General features: G+C 34.3%; 1 protein-coding gene across 1 annotated transcript; it reads left to right on the forward strand.

Moving 5' to 3' along the window:
• Window positions 1-1,180: 1,180 nt before the first annotated feature.
• Window positions 1,181-17,066, forward strand: LOC145280318 (uncharacterized). The gene is made up of 3 exons (XM_080132091.1): window positions 1,181-1,188; window positions 8,829-9,325; window positions 16,996-17,066. Exons 1-3 carry the CDS (start codon window positions 1,181-1,183, stop codon window positions 17,064-17,066), a joined length of 576 nt encoding a protein of 191 aa, XP_079988217.1.
• Window positions 17,067-21,987: the final 4,921 nt, after the last annotated feature.

Raw genomic sequence — 21,987 nt, forward strand, 5'->3', positions numbered from 1 at the left:
CAATTAAAGAAAACATTCAATCAAGTGCCGCCTGTTATGAATTTAGCTGAATACGATATTAAAATCACTTTTCTGGTACTTATACACTTACGCACTTATGTTACCGGGCTGGTGAGTGTTATGTAATTATTCTTATACATATACCGGGCTGGCGGGAGTTATATATATATATATATATATATATATATATATATATATATATATATATATATATATATATATATATAGGAGTGTTATTGAATTTTATTGTTTAGAAATAATTACACTACATTTAAATTTCAATCAGTGTGAATTTGGTACTTGTGCATAATTTGAACCAGACGTAACTCAGCGTCCGATCGGCTTTTCTCGGAACATGACGTCATATGCACGGGTGTAAACATCCATTTTCTGAAAATTGTAAACGAACAACCCCTCTTAAGAACCACCATAACTCCCTCCCCCACAAAAAAAACAGTTATTAATCTTGTTATGTAGAAAGAAAGGTTTCGTTAATTGTGACCCAAAAACATTTTAAAAAAAAAACTTTACTTATTCGGTTTGTGTGGACCTGTTCGTTGGACGAAAGAACAAAAAAAAAACTGACAGTAAAAAGATTAATATAATACCAAAAAACAAAACAGAAAACTTGTTACTGTAGGGCGTTGCATCTTGTTTTTTATTTGTGTTGTTTATTTCTTCTAGTAAACTTATGTTTACATATTTTCTTACTTTTTTTACTTGAGCATTTTCAAGTTAAAACGAACTGTTAAAATATAGGTGTCTTTGATTAAATTTTAGGTGTGTCTAATCAACAAAGGAAAATAAGTGTTTTCGAATGTAAACGCGCTCTCTCTCTCTCTCTCTCTCTCTCTCTCTCTCTCTCTCTCTCTCTCTCATTCTTTTTGCCGGTCGTTACTGTGCTTGGAAATGCGTTAATAGATTCACAATGAAGCCCACATTTGTAAATGGTATTTTAAAGTTAAAATCGTATTGTATAATATATATGTATATATATTTGTAAATGGTATTTTAAAGTTAAAATCAAGGATATATATATATATATATATATATATATATATATATATATATATATATATTCTTAAATTGTTAGGTGTATGTAAGCTAAAAAAAACGCGTGTTAGAACGAAAACAAAAAAAAAAGATGAATAAAACGTAACAATAATGTGTACGTACAGAAATGGCGCCGTGAGTTAGTTTTGAACTGTTCGTGGAATGGTTTAATAACCGAATAAGAGAATTACAGAATTTATGATTTTCAGCGAATGAGAGGGGCCGGATTTATCGAAGGGGGAATCATTATTTGTGTAGATCGAAGGTGGTAAGAATATGCATTTCTGTCAGAAGTTAGTAGTCAGATACTGACGGAGAAGACATAGGAATGTAAAAAATAGAATAAATGAACGCGGTGTATAATGGGGTCGTAAGAGTACTTGCGTAAGTGCGGGTGAAAATCTTGTTATGTCCTCTATTGCTTACGACGATGATCATCATGGCGCTCCTCTGAATAAAAGTAATGATTTAATATTACGTAATAATGTGTATATAATTGCGTGCTAAAACTAGATAACGTAATGGCTGATGACGTAAACGTAATAATTTTCTATGTTTCATCTGTAATTGTCAACTTACGACAGTTTAGTCCAGAGGGGAAAATTGCATCTACTTTATTATATACACGATTACATTTATATGTATACATATATATCGAATTAGATTTCCTGTTTTTATATAAATATTAACAACATGACACTGTTAGTAATAGTTCAATAATGCTATACTAGATCACCAGATCTACGAATAGCTTTTTATATTTAATTGCTTTCTTCTTGTTGTTTTAGGCGTACTGATGTATATACAAGTTAGAAAAGCATTTTATTCAAGGCAAATTGAACGTGTATAAATTTTACAAAGTAAGGTATAAAAATGTAATACCTTACTTTGTAAAATGTATAAAAGTGCACTTTGAAGACAAATAAATTTCAAATTGAATCGTGTACCTTTATTTTTAAAGCCTATAGTAAAAACATTTTGTTTAAAAATTTTCATGCCTTGGATTAAATGCTTTTCTAACTTGTATCGTATCTTTTTAAGATTATATTTTATTTAATTTATTAATTTGGATATTATGGAATTTATTAATTTGGATTAAAAAAATGAATGTGGTTTTGCATGTTTGGATTTATAAAAACTCTCCTACTCTCTATTTCAGTTTGTATTTCTCCTCACACGACGAAATATTTTTGAAACCCTTTCTTTGTATTATTACAGTCCTGAATATTCTCACTGTTTCAGTTTGTAGTTCTCCTCACACCACGACTCTTTTTTGCAACTCCGTTTTTGTCATACATGTCTGAATAATGAGAAAATCTGATTTTTTTAATAAAAACTTTAAAATAACTTTTTTCTATTATTTTTTTAAAAACTTCTTTCGGAAGAGAAAATCTTTATAATTTAATACGGAACATATTTCATATAGGTTTCGTTAAAAATATTCAGTAGATAACAAGATAAAGAGAGATGAACATTTACAAAAGGAGTGTATAACTGGTTACGCTCAATAGTAGTCCTCGCCAGCGAAATTCTTTGTTATTGTTATTCTATTATTATTATTATTATTATTATTATTATTATTATTATTATTATTATTATTATTATTATTATTATTATTATTATTTAAAACATTTTGTGTCCTGCTCTTTCGCGTGAGGACTAATCGTTCGCTGTAAATATATTTTTCTTATTTATCTTAATACAGACAATCCTCAGTGTTAGGAATATAGAAAAATAAATAAAACGCTACATCTATCATGCATGCATAATTGATCATAGCAAGCGTGATTTTCGATGATGGTAAAAATTGGATAATATAATTCATTTCATAAGGCGCCTCGTCCAATAAATGTTTATATTGGACTTGAAAACGCTCATGAAATAGTAATCTAGGAAGCAACTCGGTTTTATTTTGTTCCCTAGATGTGTAGTTCTATGAATAAAATATGGATAAAATGTTCGCTTAGTGTAAGGCACAAATATAGAGCAAATAATATTGTTAGTAGTTGTTGTAGTTGGTCGAATGTTTGCTGCGAATGTCTTACATGGGAAATTACAAAGTAAAACTCAGTCGGGCACCTGTCACTAAATTGTGATAGAGTAGGGATTAGCTTGCAGCCGATATTATGTAAGAAAAATATACCATAGAGGCGGCACAGTAATTGACTACTAGATTGTGAAATATGATTTCTATTCTGTTTAGGCATAAATCGGCACCTTGAGTATTCCATCTCAAGATTTCGTCAAGAGTAAGTCATCTTATACATGCAAAGGATTCCATAGGGAATAAGATAATTACAGACAAGTAATCTTTTACAGTCAATGGTCATCGTGGAAAATTATTAAACTGAGGTCTTCCCCAAAACGAGATATCTTCATTTTAATTAGAGCCAAAAGATGATCAGTGTGTTTTGATAAAAATTTAGAGGTAGGTTTTCAATGCATTAATATTACCCAGCCACTTTTCGCCCACTTGTTTCGTGCTGATGTCAGAGGAGAAAGAATACGCAAGAAATTAGTTACTGTTGGTCTTTTCGATATCTAAGGAGATTATAGTGCTGTCTACGTAAGTGTCTAGTAATGATATATGAATAGAGTTAGGGAATAATTTATGAAGAGTCAGGGATAAAGTTATAGCCAGATTAAAATCCAGAGGAATACTACCGATGGACAATTCAGGTTTTGATCTTAATACATAGACTAATATTTTTGTGTAGCTATAATGGGGAAAGGGTTTAATAATTTAGAGAATATTCCCAACTATTACAACGCGTAAAATCTTGTGAAGTAGACTTTAATGCAATACCCTTACAAAAGTCGTTGATGTGTCAAAAGCAATTGTTCCAAGAACGAAATTCTTGTCAAATAATTCACTGTGTCTGTAAGATAATATTTAGCCGTTGATTTAGCTGTAACTAAGGAGTTTCTTATTGCAACCATCGTTCATTACTAATTTATTGATCACATATACATGCCAGATGACTGATATCTGGAATATTTAAATCCTGGGCAAACTGATGAATTTTCCCAACGTACAATTTTCTTAAAGAGTACTTTACGCATGTAGAAAAGAGGGAGGTCTTTTAGTTTTGCAGAAAAATCAACACCGTTTTATAAATTAAGAGGAAATAAATACGTTTAGAGTGTAAAGCACCAAAATATAAGTAATTAATTAATTTGGCAGATATAAGATGTTAATTTTCGTGGAAAACGATAAACCAATCACCGAAACTTGAAAAAAAAAACGAAATGTTACAGACAGTCACATTTTGTAATATGAACTGAAAATGTGTTTCTATATCTTAATCTAATTAACAGTATTCTTCTAAGAAGCAAACACCTCATATGTGTTATTATAGAAATATAAAGTATACTTTTACAAGAAAATAATCGTAGTATTTTAATATATGAAAAAAGATGTCATCAAGATATGTGAATCTACGGATTGAAGAAAGTAAAAAAAAAAGTCTTCTAAACACACGCGCGCAACCGGTTGTGCATGCGCGCATAAACATTAACCCATAACAACGTAAATAAATATACCCAAACCGCTTCTTTTGCAGATTTTGACATGCGCCCTAAATATTAACATCATTATTTCGAAATTATTATTTAGCATGGGAAGGGTGGGGGGTTCAACTATTCTGTATTACAACTATACTGTCTCTATTTTCATACAACTAAACAACTTTAACCCGTTGACAAACATAAGAACAATTGTAGTAACGCCAAGACTACTACTACTACTACTACTACTACTACTACTACTCTCAACCCATCCTTTTTCTTTTCTTCCTTCCTTCTTTTTTATTTTTGTTTACATTTCTAGATACGAAATAATTGTGTGAGAACGGTGAATTTGTTGTCAAATTTACTAATCTGTTTCAATATTAGTTTTATTTTTTGTTTCAGGTTTTATTATTTATTTATTTTTTAGATTTTAAGTGTCTATAACTTGGTTAAAGGATTCAAATATGGGTTTTTCATTCTTATATTTCTCATCGGTATGTTCATGTGCGTTTTTGCTGCTAAATTACTTTCGTCGGCGTTCGATTCACAGGAAAATCATGTTTAATTTTCGATTTATGAGCGATTATTCGGAAAAATAGGTAACTTTACAGGAATCGGAAAGATATTTTTTCATGTTTGAGTGATCCGTCCGTGATTTTTCAGTTTGATATGCTTTCATAGAAATGTGTCTGTTATGTCAAAAAAAAGAAAAAACTATCTTCTTTACGTCACAAGTGTCACGCTCATAAATGAATTCCATGGATAATATAACATACTGACCCAATGAGTCACAGGTAGTCTAGTATATATATATATATATATATATATATATATATATATATATATATATATATATAACATTATTTCTATCTATCCTGTAAATAAATAATAGTCCCAATGTTTGTGTTATAATGTGATCGATAAGCGCACCGAGTCATGAGAAAAGAAAAGTTTAAGTTTGTTTTAAAGAAGTCAAATCCCTTGAAAGATCACTCAGTGTCAGAAGTATTGAACAGTTGATCCACGGCCAGACAATGCTAATCTAACTTCGTATGAAAGTGGTTTCCGGATAAGTAGATGATTCACGTAGAAAGCGGTCACTTAAAACACTCAGATACTTTAACATGTAATTTGGACGAAGATATAAAATTATTTGTTTAAAATGGAAAATAGACAATGCTGCCTAGACACACAAACACACACACACAAACACACACACACACACACACACACACACACACACACACACACACACATATATATATATGTGTGTGTGTGTGTGTGTGTGTGTGTATTATGCTGGTGCAAAAAATATCCTTTTTATACGTTCAACTTGAAACATCTTTCATAATATACCTTATTAATCGAAATAGATACCATTAGAATTGCCATCTTTTTGATAACGAGAAACCTGTTTAATAATCCCATATGCCTAGAAATCCGGTGTCCTAGAACCGACGAAGTCATTGAAGACGTATTCAGCATCATCTAAGCTTTTGAAGCATTTTTGTGCAGTTAGTTGTCGAGATGCTTTAAAAAGTTATAATCCGTAAGCGAGAGGTCCGGTGAATAGGGCGGATGAAGTAGTCTCGTAGCCCAATTCGATAAGCTTCTGCAGGGTCAATTAAGCAACATGCGGCGAGCGTTGTAAAGAAAGAACATTTGTATTTTTATATTCACAAATTTCGGGCACATACGTTGGAGATTCTGGTGTATTTCGACAATTTTTAGGCAGTACTTCTCGTTGAAATCAGTGCGCCCGCATTTAAAAAGCTGTGATAGATCAGACTGACCGCAAAGCAGTTACTAAAACCTTTTTTTGGTGCAATTTCGACCAAGTATATTAATATGTTCACTGCCCATTTTCTACCCTACTTTGTTCGGAATTTGGATGATAATCCCATCTTCATGCAGGATAATGTTCCCATTCACACACCTGGCAATGTCAAGAGGTTCCTGGAAGTGCATGATATTCCGTGTTTGGAATGGCTTGCACAATCTCTAGACCTCAATCCTATCGAAAACGTATGTCAGCACATCAAGCAACAGCTACGCAATGATAAAATATCCAATTCGGAAGAACTTTGGAAAAAAAAAACTTAAAGAAAAGTGGGATGCCCTTTCACCGGAGTATTGCTGCAGTCTAATTCCAAAATGATTGCTAGCTGTTAAATAGCAGAAGGGATGTGCTACTAAATATTTACTATTCCGATGTTGTCCTGTTGTATTTGTGTTGCATTAATGTCCTAAAGCTACATTTAAATAACAATTTTCCATTGTGCGAACTTTCTGTTTGCCTCCTCAATCTGAAGTTATTTTTTTAATTGATGTGAGCACTAGAATATTTCGATTAAAAGAAAAATATGAACAGCTAAAATAACAGAAGATTAAAAGGCCAATCAAATGAGGTATAGTTTGTTTAAACAGTTACATTACATTTTAGCTTAAATTTGCAGTTTTGGAAAATTTACAAGTGCGGGGTTTCTTTTTTCCGTCTGTTTATATTAATGGATTAATACGGAAATCATATATAAAGTAACATATATATAAGCTTGGTGCAAACACAATATCGTATTCTCACATATGTTACTTTTATATAACATTTCCGTATTAAGTCATTGAAAGATATAGCTATGTTATATATTAGCGTGTTTCTCGCTCTATCGAATCTGATTATTCGTTTCCGTTCTTAATATCTTCATTTTTTTTTCAGCAATTTCGACAGCATGGAGAAAATTCAAGTCCGCACGATTTTGCTGTTATTGACAGAGTTATTGCGTAGGGAAATGTACACAGACAGACCCACAGACACGTTCACTTTTATATATATATATATATATATATATATATATATATATATATATATAAGGGTTGTCTGGCGTTTACTCTTTCATGCATTTGTGCTCTTCTGACTGAAGTTTTATGAACAGGTGTAGAGTAGTCTAAAACATTCGAATGTGCTTGATTCTATCTAACACATTAATGCTCATTAGACCGACACCGGTTTCATGTATTTCATGCCAATTGGCTTTGTATATATATATATATATATATATATATATATATATATATATATATATATATATATATATATGTATATATATTAAACGGGTAAATGAAATATATATGCAAATAAATGAAACAAATGTTTAACTATAAAATTACAACAAATATGTAGGGTAAAAAATAAGACAAACTCTTCAAAGTATATAATTTTTTTATAGTTTCTGAAATATACTGCAAATACTGTTCAACATATCCTCTATATTCTTGTCTTGGTCAGTGGCGTTTGGTCAGCAGCCAAAGGGGGGCTACTTACACTAAAGCTTAATGGAGCGTGTCTAAGAATCGTTGAAGACACAAAGCCAATTGGCATGAAATACATGAAACCGGTGTCGGTCCAATGAGCATTAATGTGTTAGATAGAATCAAGCACATTCGAATGTTTTAGACTACTCTACACCAATGTTCATAAAACTCCAATCAGAAGAGAACAAATGCATGTAAGAGTAAACGCCAGACAACCCGTATATATATATATATATATATATATATATATATATATATATAAATATATATATATATATATATATATAAAAGTGAAGGTGTATGTGTGTCAGTGTGTCTGCCTGTGTACATTTCCCTACGCAATAACTCTGTCAATTTTTAGTCTACAGACGCGAAATTTGATATACAGGGTACTGAGATTTGGGGAAATCTATGTTATCGGTTTTCCGCCATGAATTTTTCTGTTAAGGGGCCAAAGTTCGATGATTTGGTCTTTGAGAACTCTATCAAACCTCTCTACCAATTTGGGGTCTAAACACTTGAAATTTTAGATATAAGTCCCTTGGACATGGGCCTACCTTAATAACTTGATTGAGGGGTCGAATTTAAAAGAAAATTGACCGTTTTTTTTTCAGCATACACTTCCAAACATCCGGGCAACGCCGGGCACACATGCTAGTATATATATATACATACATACATACATATATATATATATATATATGTATATATATATAAATATATACATATATGTATTTAAACAGATGTTTCGTGGTACACAATTTTAATATTGCTTTGAAAAGTATGAATGGAGTCATTATGTGTGAAAGAAAAAAAAACAAAAAAAAAAAGAGAAACGGGAAATTGTATAGAGACAAATCGACTAAAAAGAATCATAGGTAAAAAAAAAAACAAAAAAACATCGAATAAAAAAGGATCCATACGAAATTTCGTTCCAACGATGATTTTTTGTATAGGAAGGCTAGGTTAGCTGAACTGGCGCACAAGTTCACGAACTCCCCTATCACTTCTCGTGAGTTTGTATGGACTAAAATCCACTATCAAGCCGCCAAACTCCTTAAAACTAATAAGGATATTTACATCACTAAGCCGGATAAAGGTGCGGGTGTTGTTATCGTTAATACGAATGATTATATCGGAAAAATGTTGGATATTTTAAATGATAAATCCAAATTTAAAAGACTTGGCGACACATCTGTTGATAGCACTTCGAATACTGAAGTAAAACTCCAGAAACGGTTTCTTCAAATACATAGGAGGAAATTTATTAGTAAAGATACTTATGATAGAATCCGGCCCGTGGGTTCACAACGACCCAGAATGTACGGGCTACCGAAGATCCACAAGAACGGGGTCCCTTTAAGACCCATTCTTTCCATGATCGGTTCACCCCAGCATGTACTGGCAAAATGGTTGTCCGAGATTCTTGAGCCTGTACTAAAGGAATTATCGGGTAACTGCATTGTGGATTCTTTTCGTTTCACTGCCACTATACGTGAACTTGATTTTAATTCAGAAATAACTTTCCTATGTTCTTTCGACGTTACCAATCTTTTCACTAATATACCCCTTGATGAAACTATGCAAATTTGTTCGGATATACTCTATCGTAGTACATTAACCCCTCCGGATTTTCCGGAGAATGTTTTCCTTGAATTCATGGAACTAGCTACAAAGTCGGTCTGTTTTAGCTTTAATGAGGTAATGTATCAACAGGTAGATGGGGTAGCCATGGGTAGTCCGTTGGGTCCTATCCTGGCCAATATTTTCCTTGGCTTTCAGGAATCCTTACTGTTTACTCAGGTTTATAGACCTGTTCGTTATTGGCGTTATGTAGATGACACTTTTGTCATTTTTAAGTGCCGCCATGAAGTAAGTGATTTTTTTCTGAAATTAAACAGTCTCCACCCGGCACTTAAGTTTACGATGGAGGAAGAGCAGAATTACTCTGTACCCTTTTTGGACGTCCTTGTAGAAAGGATAGGGAATCGGTTTAATACAACTATATACAGGAAACCTACCTTTACAGGGTTGTATATTAGTTGGGATTCCTTTGGCCCTATGAACAGGAACATAAGTTTAATTAAGACCTTGGTCCACTGTGCACTCATGATATGTTCGCCAAGCAAACTTGAGGAGGAACTTAAGAAAATAACGGACATGCTTATTAAAAATGGTGTCCCTGGTGGTATAATTTCTAAGCATATTCGCCAAAAACTTGCTAGTTTTAACACTAAGCCTCTTTTCGCTCCGGCTAAATGTCCGGTTTATGTGAAACTCCCCTATATAGGTTCAGTTAGTAGAGGTTTTATTAGCAAGATCACTTCGGTTGTTTCCCACTGTTTTTACGCAGTGCAACCCCGAGTAGTGCTATGCACCAAAACTGCCTTCCCAGCGTTAAAAATAAAATAAAATAAATAAAATAAAAAGATGTACTTCCCACGCTACAAAATAGTTTAATAATATATGAGTTTAAATGTCGGTGCGATGCTGACTACGTGGGTCGAACTTTTCAACGTTTATGGGGCAGAGTGGCACAACAGGTTCCTGGGTATTTACGCAAATTTTTTTATATCATCCGGGCCTTTAAGGAATACATCCGGGCCTTTACGGAATACATCCGGACGACCACCAATTCTCGAATCGTCAATTGGTGTTCATTTGTACGAAAATATAACTTGTGGCCAAGCATATTCTGATGAATGTTTTCGCATTTTACATAAGGCCCGGAACAAACAGAATATTCCGCATTTCATCAACTCTTGCCTGAAGAGTCCTAGAGTGGATGAAACGCGGAATATTCAGTGTAGCTTAATCGCCATATATATTTATAACTTACAATATATATATATATATATATATATATATATATATATATATATATATATATATATATATACGCCGAGGGGGTACAAGGGCTTGTAGTTCGTCGGGAAATCCACGATTAAAACACGTGTAAAGCAGGCAGGGCGATGGGACATTTAGACGATGGTGTAGACGTTGGATAAAAGTTGACAGTTCAGGACATATCAGGTATGTGACTCTCTTTTGAACCCTGTCCAAGACTGATAAACTAGTAACAGATGCACCAGCTCATATGTGACAACAATACTTCATGCATATGCAAATGGATTCCATGTAGAAATACAGGACACTTTCAGGCGTAAGTATCTTTCAAGCACGGCAGATGGAGAGCCCACCTACTTCGCAGCAACCCTGGAATTGCTCTCGATGCCCTCTGTGAGCTGAGGCTTTGAACGAAGTACTTTCAGGTAAATTATCTTTAGCCATAGCTATCGTTGGTTGAAAAGATGTCTAGTAATTATTAAAGGAATAGACCTTAGTCTTTAAATGTCAAATTTATTTTGTGGCGTGCAGTGTAACAACTCTTCCATTTATCATCCTAAATTATTCAGATATTTGTCAAATCCTATTTCAGTCACCTACATTTGTTTTACCTATACTCCCTTACAATTTATTTTATTTAAAGGATGGTTTAAAAAGCACTGTATATTATATAGCTGGTGATTCATTTAATTTTATTAAATAAATATACTACTTAAATAATCAGGTAGATTGATTTCATGTAATTTCTAAATGTAAAGAAATAGACTTTCTTTACATTTCGCAGATATTTACATACTTGTATTTTTGAATTAAGTTTATTCATTGCTGACTATTCTCCCTGTTTTGTAATTGCTGTTTCATAACGTTTTGCTCAGCTATTTCTCTGGCCATCGTCAGGTGGTTAACTGAGACGAGATAGGAACGCCGAATCTCTTAACTGACCCTCAGCAATTACTGCCTTCTATGCTTCTTGTCGTCACGCGACGTTTTGCACAACTTAACCTCTGGCCGGCTTTGGGTAGGATTGATAAAAGATAAAGATAATAGTCCGCAATAAATAAATAATACGAATTACTCATCACAATAAGAATTCCCATTAATTAAATAATAAAATTTGTCAACTAAAAATAATTAAGAAATAGAAACATTTTTGTTATAGTCCTTTTATCGCATGACGCTTAACGGAAAATGCTTTTGCTAAAAAGATGCATGCGTATTTTTTATATTTTGTTTTATAGCAGCACTCCCGTTAGGATGGTGTTTTTATACTAAAACAGCCATTTAACGTTGCCAAACGTTGGTAGAATTTTTTTTATTATTATTGGTAATGCACTGATTTGCCTATGGAGCGAAATCTTGGTAAAAGAGAGGAATAGATAGATAGAGAAAAAGAGCATTGGTTTTCCAGATAGCATTTTTTTTAGAGATTTAGATGTTTGATTAACTTCGAAAGAGTTGGTGCCGGATTTTTTTTTTGTACGGGTTTGTAGTTTATTTAAGAAGATTGAGGCCAGACACTTTTTTTTTAATTCGCGTTTGAATATTCTTCCACCCTGTTTTCTACTATGTGTGCAAACACTTCTTAATTTCAGAGGTAAGTAACGTATTTATTAATCTGCAAAAAATTATGTGTTTAAATCCTTTATTTTCCTATTTGTTGTACTTTTAATTTGGAATTTTATTTTATTTCTTTGTTTTGTTACTCAAAATTACGAATTCTAATTTTTAAATATCTTAACCCTGTTTGAAATGTCGTCTCTAAATCTCTGGTCACCATATACTAAACTATATGCCACTTTATATGGCCCTATACGTTTGGAGAAACATATATTAGTTATAATGTTAACTCTCTATCATCACAAAATGCAACTGAACAAAATATCGGCTAAATAGCATACGTCCTTACCCCTTTTTCGTCCCAATAGGCAAGAGTCAATTCTTACCCTCCGCCATTTCTATCTTTGAAATAAACTAAATAAAATAATCGTTGGGGGTAATTTTCCAATATAAATTAACGTATAATGAGCACCCACATTTAGGCCAGTCCTTTTTCTAAAGAAATTACTAATTTTCTAAAAGTTAGGTGTTCATTTTACGTTAAATTTATATTGAACATTGATTCCCCTAACTCCCAAGAAGCATATTTTTCTATATTTAATTCATTTCCTTTTTGACTCTGTAATCGTAACAACATTCATCCCGTCGATTCCGTCGATGTATTTTTAAGGAATATCAACCCTTTTCTTTATAGATTAATTCTTTTCCTTACATTTCGATTTCCGTTTAACTACTTCTGATTATAAACCCTTCGAGCCAAGCCGTCGCTATACACACTTATTAAAAAATATCAGTGACTTTTCGGTAACTTAGCAGAGAAACCAACAAACAATTATACGAAAAATATATACAAGAAATAAATGTAACTGTAACCAGTAAAATACCTTCTTGGCTTATTTTGTTTGGTTTTCAACTAGGTTTTTTTATTTTATTGCACTTTATTTAATCTAAAACATTCAGTTTTTTTCAGAGCGTATGTGAAAAATGAATGGCGACATCTTCTCTTTTTGAAAAAGCAAGTCTCGTTTTTAATTCTTTTGGTATTTTTTACGAGAGTTCCACGCGTACAATAAACACCCCAACCTACCAATATAAAGAACGGCTATCGAGGTTGGCGGATGCGTATTCCTAAAGCAGTACTTTACAATGGGAGGTGGGAGTGTTTATTCTGAAAGCCGTTCTTACCATGGGGAGTTTAGTGGTGCTAAATCTTCAAGTCGTTCTTTACATAGGGAGATTGGGGTGGTTATACTATGCTGGGTACTCTCGTAAACAAATACTAAAAATTAAAAAACACCTGTAAACCTTACATTCGAAACAAGGGTTGCTTTTTGCAAATAAGATGCTATTTTTTCTTCTAAATCCGCTCGGAAAAACTGAATTTTTCAGATTAAATAAAGAGGGATAAATCCAAAACAAATGAGGCAGATTGATTTTAAGTAATTTTTATTGGTCACGTTTACATTTACTTCTTGTATACATTTATTTCACGCATAATTAATCGTTGGTTTCTCTGCTAAATACCTCAGTTTTCTGTAATGTTTCTTTCAATTATGTAATTTGGTTTTCTTAAAATATCACACTCTCACAACAATTATTCTTTTCGATGATTATAATCTAAAAATTATTTAAAAATTCTTACTTAAATGGAGCAACGTTAGAAAGCTAAACACAAAAAGAAGTCTTATCTAAATAAACACACGCTAGTTCTACAGAATTTTTGATTGGTTGGTTGGTTGGTTGTTTTTGGTTTAGATCATATCAACACTTCACGTTATTTAATGCCGAATCCAGTGATTTAGAAGAAAACATTTTTTAATAGAATATATTTGTTTTTTTTTTTTTTCATGTCAGTTTCTATTAAACCCATAGTTGCGACCTCAACAGGTACTACCACTCCCGATCAGAGTGGCCCTGGGAGCAATGGCAATTAAAGGGTGGTCCCAAACTTCCCAAATCCCGCAAACTGAGGCCTCACCATCTGATATAATTTAAGGTTATATCTAGGACCACAGAATTGTAACAAAACCAAGCATAAAACTTGTAAACATTTTGTAAAAATTAATGGTGCATTTCAGATACGTAAATAATTTCATGAAAAGCCTTTATTTTCATCGTCTAAAAATAATAATAAAAGTGAAACCTTTATAGTTTTATTAAGTTATTTTGATCTAATAATGTGCTTGTCGCTCCCCCGAAAATAGCGTATTATGCTGTTATTTTATTATTTATGTTTCTACTATAAACACTATTACAAAAAATATACATTTGTATTTTTTGTTTTGCGTGTTTTTTGATGCGTTTGTTTAATAATCAAATTATTCATGCACATCAAATGCATCTTAAGCAACTTCATTTTCTAGGCAAATTATTCAAAATTGTAATTCAAGTATGTTAAGATGTATTTTGTGCCTGACATTTTACATGTATTTTTTAGTATTTCTGCATTCGCGAGATCGTGCTCAAATAATAATGTTATAATTTCGAAGATCATACTAAACAAATGGATGTATTTTAGACCATACTGTAATTTAATCTAACAATAAAGTAAACAAAAAAATACGGTAAACATTAAATTTAACAAAAAATAATATAAAAAATTGTACAGTTTTAATAGGTTAGAGCACTTACACACATCTACGGGGCTAACGGGTCCCTGTGTCTTACTTATAACTGGGGACCCTAAGCATGTTAACGGCATTTGACGTACACTCGTAGCGTTAACAAATATTCAAGGGCAAATGAACAAGTATTTAATAAATTAATATTAGTACAATTCTAAAAACTGATTTGAACCATAGTAAAAATGTATTTATGCAGAATATAATCAAGTATTACATATTTCTGAGAAATATTAAATGTAGGCAAGTGACTTATTAATATTAACATAGGAAATCCCGAATCGTAAACATTACATTTTTATATTAATTAAAGAGAATTCTTTGTGTGAACGAAAAAAAGCAGTCGCGTCTTTTTCTTACAATTTATTGAAAGTTTAGTTTAATAAAAATGAACTTTTTCAGCAATTTGCGTCGCATTGTCCATATTATTATTATTATTATTATTATTATTATTATTTGCTCAAATAGAGCTTTCACACATGCCATCAAATATATGTTCTTGAAAACAACCTCTGGTATTCGCTGGAGGCTGAGTGACAACAAGTCTCCCTAGATTTCCAGTACTCTTCAACTTTTTCGATACCATTTGCAAATGAATTTGCTTAGCATTGATTTTTCGCTGACAGTGCCTATAGGAATTTGAGTTGCAATAAGCCTCCCCAAGGGCCCAGTTTTCTCCGCATTTGTATAACGGAGATCTGATCAGTGCTGTCTTCTCGGTTTTTCCATCCTTCTTGACCCTTCTCGGTTATTTAGTTTCACTCTTTCGGAGTAGCAGTGACGGGTCAATAGGAGTGAGTGTCTGGATAGAAAATTCATAGCATGCAGCTTTACTGTTATTGGTTCCATGTAACGCTTCTTCATGTTTTGTATCTGCAGCAGTTGTCTGGCCCGTTCATGATGGGCATGTGTATCGCTCCGCATTTAAGTGTTGTTCTTAATATTTCAGCTGTTTTCGTCATTGTTATTCGTTGTATCTTTTAAGGCATTCCTCTGATTCCAATTTCTCTCATTCCTTATTCAAAGCATTTCGGAATTATTCCTAGTGCTCTGACTATTAGAGGTATTATCATCAGTTTCTTCATCATCCATATCCCTGTAAGCTCTCCTGCTAGGTCTGTGTATTTGCTCCGTTTTCATTTTCTCTCATAAGCTGGAACAGCAAAGTCTGCGATTTGACAGGACTTTTCTTTCTTGTTAATAATTACGATATCTAGTCTTTCTTGGGTGGTTTTAAATGTTTTTATAGGAGTTTGTGATTCTTGTTCTCAGCTACTGCTACCAGTTTATGCTTGCGCCATTCGTCTGCGCGTTCGAGATGCAGTTATTTGCATAATTGGTCGTGTCTGTTCTTGTGCATATCATGAAGCAGTTTGCTGCATTCGCTTACAATATGGTTTATCGTCTCATCCCTTTGTTCCCGGCCCTGTCGGTGGGGCATGAGAATACGCCGACTGCGCCCCTGCAGAGGGTAAAAGTCCCTCAATGGGGGTCCTGGATATGACCTTAAACTATATCCAGTGGCGAGGCTCCAGCTTGTGGGCTTTGGGGAATGTGGAGCCACCCTTTAATTACCATTGCTCCCAGATCCACTCTGACCTGGAGTGGTAGTACCTGTTAGGGCCCCAACTATGGGTTGAATAGAAACCGACGTGAAAACAACTAATATACTCTATTAAAAAAAAAATTCTCCAAAATTTTTGGATTCGGCATTAAATAACCCGAAAAGGGTTGATATACCGTAAAACAAAAACAACCAACGCTTTTGTACCCAGATTTTGCAGTTGTTGTTTTCTTGAGTTTTGTCGATCTTTACTTTGATGTTGTTAGTTTTCATCGAGTTATCTCGTACTGCAGATTAGGGATTAGGTGCCTCTGCTTTCGTGCCCTTTTCACTTCCATGTCCAATTGTTTTCGTTATCCTCATCTTTTGTCATTCTTATGTATCTTCTACGTAATTGTTTCTCTTTCAATGTGTCCTATCTTATTATTTGTTATTGACGTGTTGCTTTTTTTTCAGTGTCTCTCGTGACCATAATTATTCTTTCGGTGTTTTACATTATGTATTTTTCTATTTCTTTTTTTGCGTCATTCACAGTCTTCTATACTAACCAGGGCTCTCTCACCGACATTCTTTTTGAAGTAGAGTCCGTCAACATCGTCCATTGAGTGTAGTGCATGGTCATGTGTTTCCTAGTCTTCTGATCGAGCTCTCTTACTTTTAATTTAATCAACCATATGAACATTCCAGATTATTTTACCAGTGATACTGCCTATGTATTTATATCTTTTTGCGTTTCTCGGAAGTTTTCGTGTTCTCCCGAAATATTCCTTTCCGATTCTCTCTTTCATTTCTGTTGCTTTGATCGCGACTGCTTCAGGAGCTCCCAAGTATTTGTTTCCCTAGTGCTCATCTCTCTTTGGTTGGGTAGTTCCATGCCTTCCGTCGTCTGCATTTTCAATTATTACTAATGATAATTATTAATAAAGCTGGCAAACGGAAGGCAGTTTAACAGGCGTGCCGTTCTTAACAAAGAAACCTTGTTCATGGAATCTACGTTTAGGTTTCGACACAGATAAAGACGAGTGGTTCTCCTGAAGTTTTGGCGAGGAGGGGGACCATACATTACAACTTAATTGAGCACTTGAGATGAAACTACAGATAAAGCAGAAACAGCAACCTCTGCAACCTCTCTCCGACAGAAGAAACGTTTCGAGCCTATCCTTGTTTTATCGTTATTTCCATGGCAGGTGCTCGTCTGAACTCCAATCTCTGGTCCCCCCTCGCCAATCTTTCACGAAAAACACCCATCTAGCTGAATCCACTGTGAAAAATTTCCCCCATTCTATATCTGTGCCTAAATCAAAACGCGGATTCCATGAACAAAGCTTCTTTCTTAGAACTGCACGCCTGTGGAACTCTGTTCCGTCTGCCTGCTTCCCTCTGGACTACAACTTGGATGTCTTCAAGTCCAATGTTAACAAATTCCTAATGAACCGCCCTTAATTAAACACTTTGTCAAATCTCCACACTAACGTAATGTACTTGCAATAACCCTTATCCCTGAGTGGCTTCCGGGCCTTGATAAGTGGTGATCACTGTGTAAAAAAAATGACTGGCAACATCGCTTCTGTGGGAAAGAGGCAGTAGGGATAAAATAAGGGGATTGCCTACTAGTCCTTTCTAGATCTTTCCCAGATACGGCAACAGAACTTCCTTATTGGATATATCTGGCTCTTATATAGATAGAGAATTGCATCACTAGTGAGATATCTACGTGATCGATGGCAGGATCCTACTATTTTCCAGTGACATTGGAAACGGATTTGATATGTGTTCGATTTCAGATCAAGAGTAACATTCAAGCCCAGAAGCTTGGTAAAACATGAAGCTTCCTCAAACCGGAAGCCATTCATTTCAATTGAATCCAGATGGGATCAAAGCGTTGATAGTATAATGAAATAAGCTTGGTTTAAGATGTATTAAAAGTAACCAGCACATTTTCCTCCGTAGTACCATTTGCTCAAGATCACCGGAAAGAGTATAAGAGAAAAATTGATCGTTTGTGGTCTTTGATGTGCTTCCATAGATTATAGTGTCATCAGCATAAATATCTACGAATGCGGTAGGGATGTTATTTGGACGATCATTAATGTAGATCAGGAAGAAAGTTGGGCCAACTATCGACCTCTGAGGGGTTGCAGCATTAATACTGTGAGCTTCTGATTTCTGCCCATCAACCACTACTCTTATGAACCTATAAGAGAAATGTTTTAATAATTGAGAAGACATTTCCAGTTATACCATAGCTAAAGATCTTGTGAAGTTAACATTTATACTATATCTAACGCCTTTGATATATCAAGAGCAATTCCCTAGAGAGGGCACCTCGTTCGACAGATTCGCTAATCCTATGAAATATATTTACATTTGCTGTAGATCAAGCAGAACGTTAACAATATTGCATGTCATAGTACTATTTTTACAGAAATGGTTAACTACTTCCCTGTTTAAAATAGATCCCAGTAGGTTACTCATGATTCATAGGAGACTGTTAGACCTGTACTGAGAGGGAGACGAGTGATCACCTGAATTCTTAAATACGGGCATACTGATGAGATTTGTCAGTGTGTTGGGAAGCATTTCACCTTAAGACAATGCTTAAACAGCGTTGTAAGTATTGGCGCTAGATCTGGTTGAAGTTTTTGAGCACTAAAATTCGAATGCTATTAGGGCCAGTTGCTTTACTGGGATCAAGGTTTTGATAAGCTTACAAAAATCACGTACAGATATTTGTATGTTCAATAGCGTGTGTTTTGATACAGGAGGAAATACGGAACGTTCGCGACCTTGGGCGCATACGGGAGAATTAGTTACAAAGATTTTGGAAAAAGGGTTGGCTTTGTTTGATGCTGTGTAACCTCTCACCGATGAAGCTGGTTAGGACCCTTGTTTATCTTGAAATATCGGCCCGTGTCGTCTAGTCTTCTCTAAGGATTGTTACATTGAATCCTGTATGCTGAAAACGAATATCGAAGCCGTAGGCAGGGAAAAAAGCAAAATCGTGTACACAAAACTACAGAGTAAATTTTCACAAACTCAGCTCAACAACAAATATCATTCACTTCTTAGTAAGTTTTTCAAAGTCTCAAATCTATGCACAGGCAACGTAAGACCGGTGGATGAGAAAGTAGAGAGGTCGCATCTCCATACGGTCTGTTCTCCCCGAAATCTAAAAACAATCTCCGGAAACTCTCTTCCGTTCTTCTTCTTCTCACTAATTTTCACGAGACAGTCGTATATATATATATACTGAGGTATGAGGATGGGGTGGAAATTTCCCCAGCCAATAAGATTTCGCCACGAAATCGAAAAGTTTCAGTGTTTTTTGCGTGTGTGTAATTCCCGAATCTGGGATCTGATATCTCACGAACGCCAAGGTCAGATGCCAGCAAGGCCAGACAATTGTATGCTTTAAGTTTCCTGTCATCAACTTTAGATGCAAAATATATTTCTCTGTTTAAAACAATGTCTATTTTGACATGAAATAAAACACATATATATATATATATTATCTATTTTAAATCCTCGGGATATATATCTAAAGCTCCCCAATGGGGGATTATGTCACATTCGCCCCCATTAGACTATATGGCTCAACACACCGCTTCATCCCTTTTCAAAGTTCAGCGTCAGATTTTTTTTCACAGATCTTTCTCTCCATCCCCAAATTACCCGTCAAAAAACAACATATACACAATCCCATACCCACCATTTAATCAGGGTTCTCCCCCTTTTTCATTCCAAAGTCTATAAGAGAGTCAATTAAAAAATATTCGTAAGATCATCAAAATGTAAAAGTTCAAAGTTTCTCAGGGCTTATACAGTTTCTTTTTATCACATGCAAGTCTGTTTTCTTTGTTTGTATATTCGCTTTTTTCAATCCCTATTAATAATTATAATATAAGATAACAATCATTTAAAAATGTCACTCAATAAATTGCATTAAGCTGTGAATGACACAAACATATACATTTCCACATATTTCATTTTACTTTTCTCCATTTTATTAAATAATCATTATGTTCATAATAGTTACTTCCCTTGCCCCCCTTTTTCCAAAATAACATTACTCGATTTTTGAAGGCTTTTACAAAAGATATTCCCCTTCTTCAGTTTTCTTTTTATCAATTCAATCATAGTTCATTATTTCACAGAGTGCCATTCACAATTTACAAGAGTTTTTTTTTTCACTTCGCTGCTATTAACAGAACAGGCTCGTAAAAAGGGGTATGCAACCCTTATTAGGGTTTTCAAATGACCCGCTTTTTGTTGAATTAGGGGAATCTTTCTCACCTTTAGCAGTTGTAGTGGAATCTTCACCTTTATGTCACAGTTCGTCGTCTTTATAAGAATCTTGTAATTTTTCTTTCACTGAGGACTTGTTCTCACCTCGAGGTATCGCTGGGATTTTCGTTCGGCGGTTCTCAGCTCAGCGCCCTGGGAGTATTTTAGGTAAATAGAGAGAAAAGAAAAGAAAAGATCTTCAAGTCGTCTTCAGTTTCTTTGGATTTCAGCATCAGTGAGTTCTTCAGGTTGCGCCTCGCTTTCGTCAGCACCAGTAGCCGCCTTCTCCAGAATCACAAGATATTTCGAACCAGTCTCTCTCTCCCCTGCCACCCATGCAGTTGGCCCCGAGATGCTCATCGCCTCGCTCCATCTTACATTCGTGTACTATACAATCATTAGCAACAACACACCCTACTAAGCCTTGTATACATATCTTCATAGTACACCTATTTCTTCCTCCCCTTCCCGTTCACAACACCTATAAATGACTACAGGACCTATGCAGGGCGGAGGCATTGCCATTGGTATCAGGTCACTCTCGGCCGGATCCAACACTGAAGGCCACTCGACGATCATTACAACGGCACAACTAAAATTTGTTCAGTTTAATTATGAAATCCTTCCAAACTGAGGTAACAAAAAATATCCCCCCCAAAAAAAATCATTTCAACTCTCAAAATTTCCAAAAGTCTAATTCTCGACAATCCATTTCATATGAAATATATATATATATATATATATATATATATATATATATATATATATATCTTTCCGCTTGAGGAGGAAGAGAACAGAAAAGAAAGAGAGAAGAAAAATAAAAATTAGTTAACTTTTCGAGAAACCCCAATTCAATTCCTAAATTTATATCTCCACAACCTCTGTTAAGGAATTACTCTCAATTTCCCCAATCTAGTTACAATTATTAATACCCCTTTTTTATATTAGATCAACTCATATAAACTTGATATTGTAATTTCCCACTAGGACGACTGCTCCCCATTCCAAAACAAAAACGTTGATCTGACTCAATTTCAAAATAGGATGTCAACAGTTCTCCCCCTGCTGACCGTCGCTCCCCTTAATCGGCCTTAAAAGATTATCAATCGGGAGCACCACATCCCTTCCAAACACTAATTCAAACGGTGAGAATTCCGATGTTTCATTCATCGTGAACATCACTTCTGCTAAGGCTTGTGTGAGGAGCCGATCCCATTCCGCAGGATTATAAGTCACAAGCTT

Source organism: Euprymna scolopes, chromosome 1 (assembly GCF_053919585.1).
Source record: "Euprymna scolopes isolate OS-2025 chromosome 1, ASM5391958v1, whole genome shotgun sequence".
NCBI classification, from domain to species: domain Eukaryota; kingdom Metazoa; phylum Mollusca; class Cephalopoda; order Sepiida; family Sepiolidae; genus Euprymna; species Euprymna scolopes.

Excerpts from the sequence above, each read along its gene's own strand:
- LOC145280318 (XM_080132091.1), top strand. Across the intron at positions 9,326-16,995 it reads TGTACTAAAGGAATTATCGG|TCTTCTATACTAACCAGGGC; the intron begins GTAACTGCATTG and ends CGTCATTCACAG.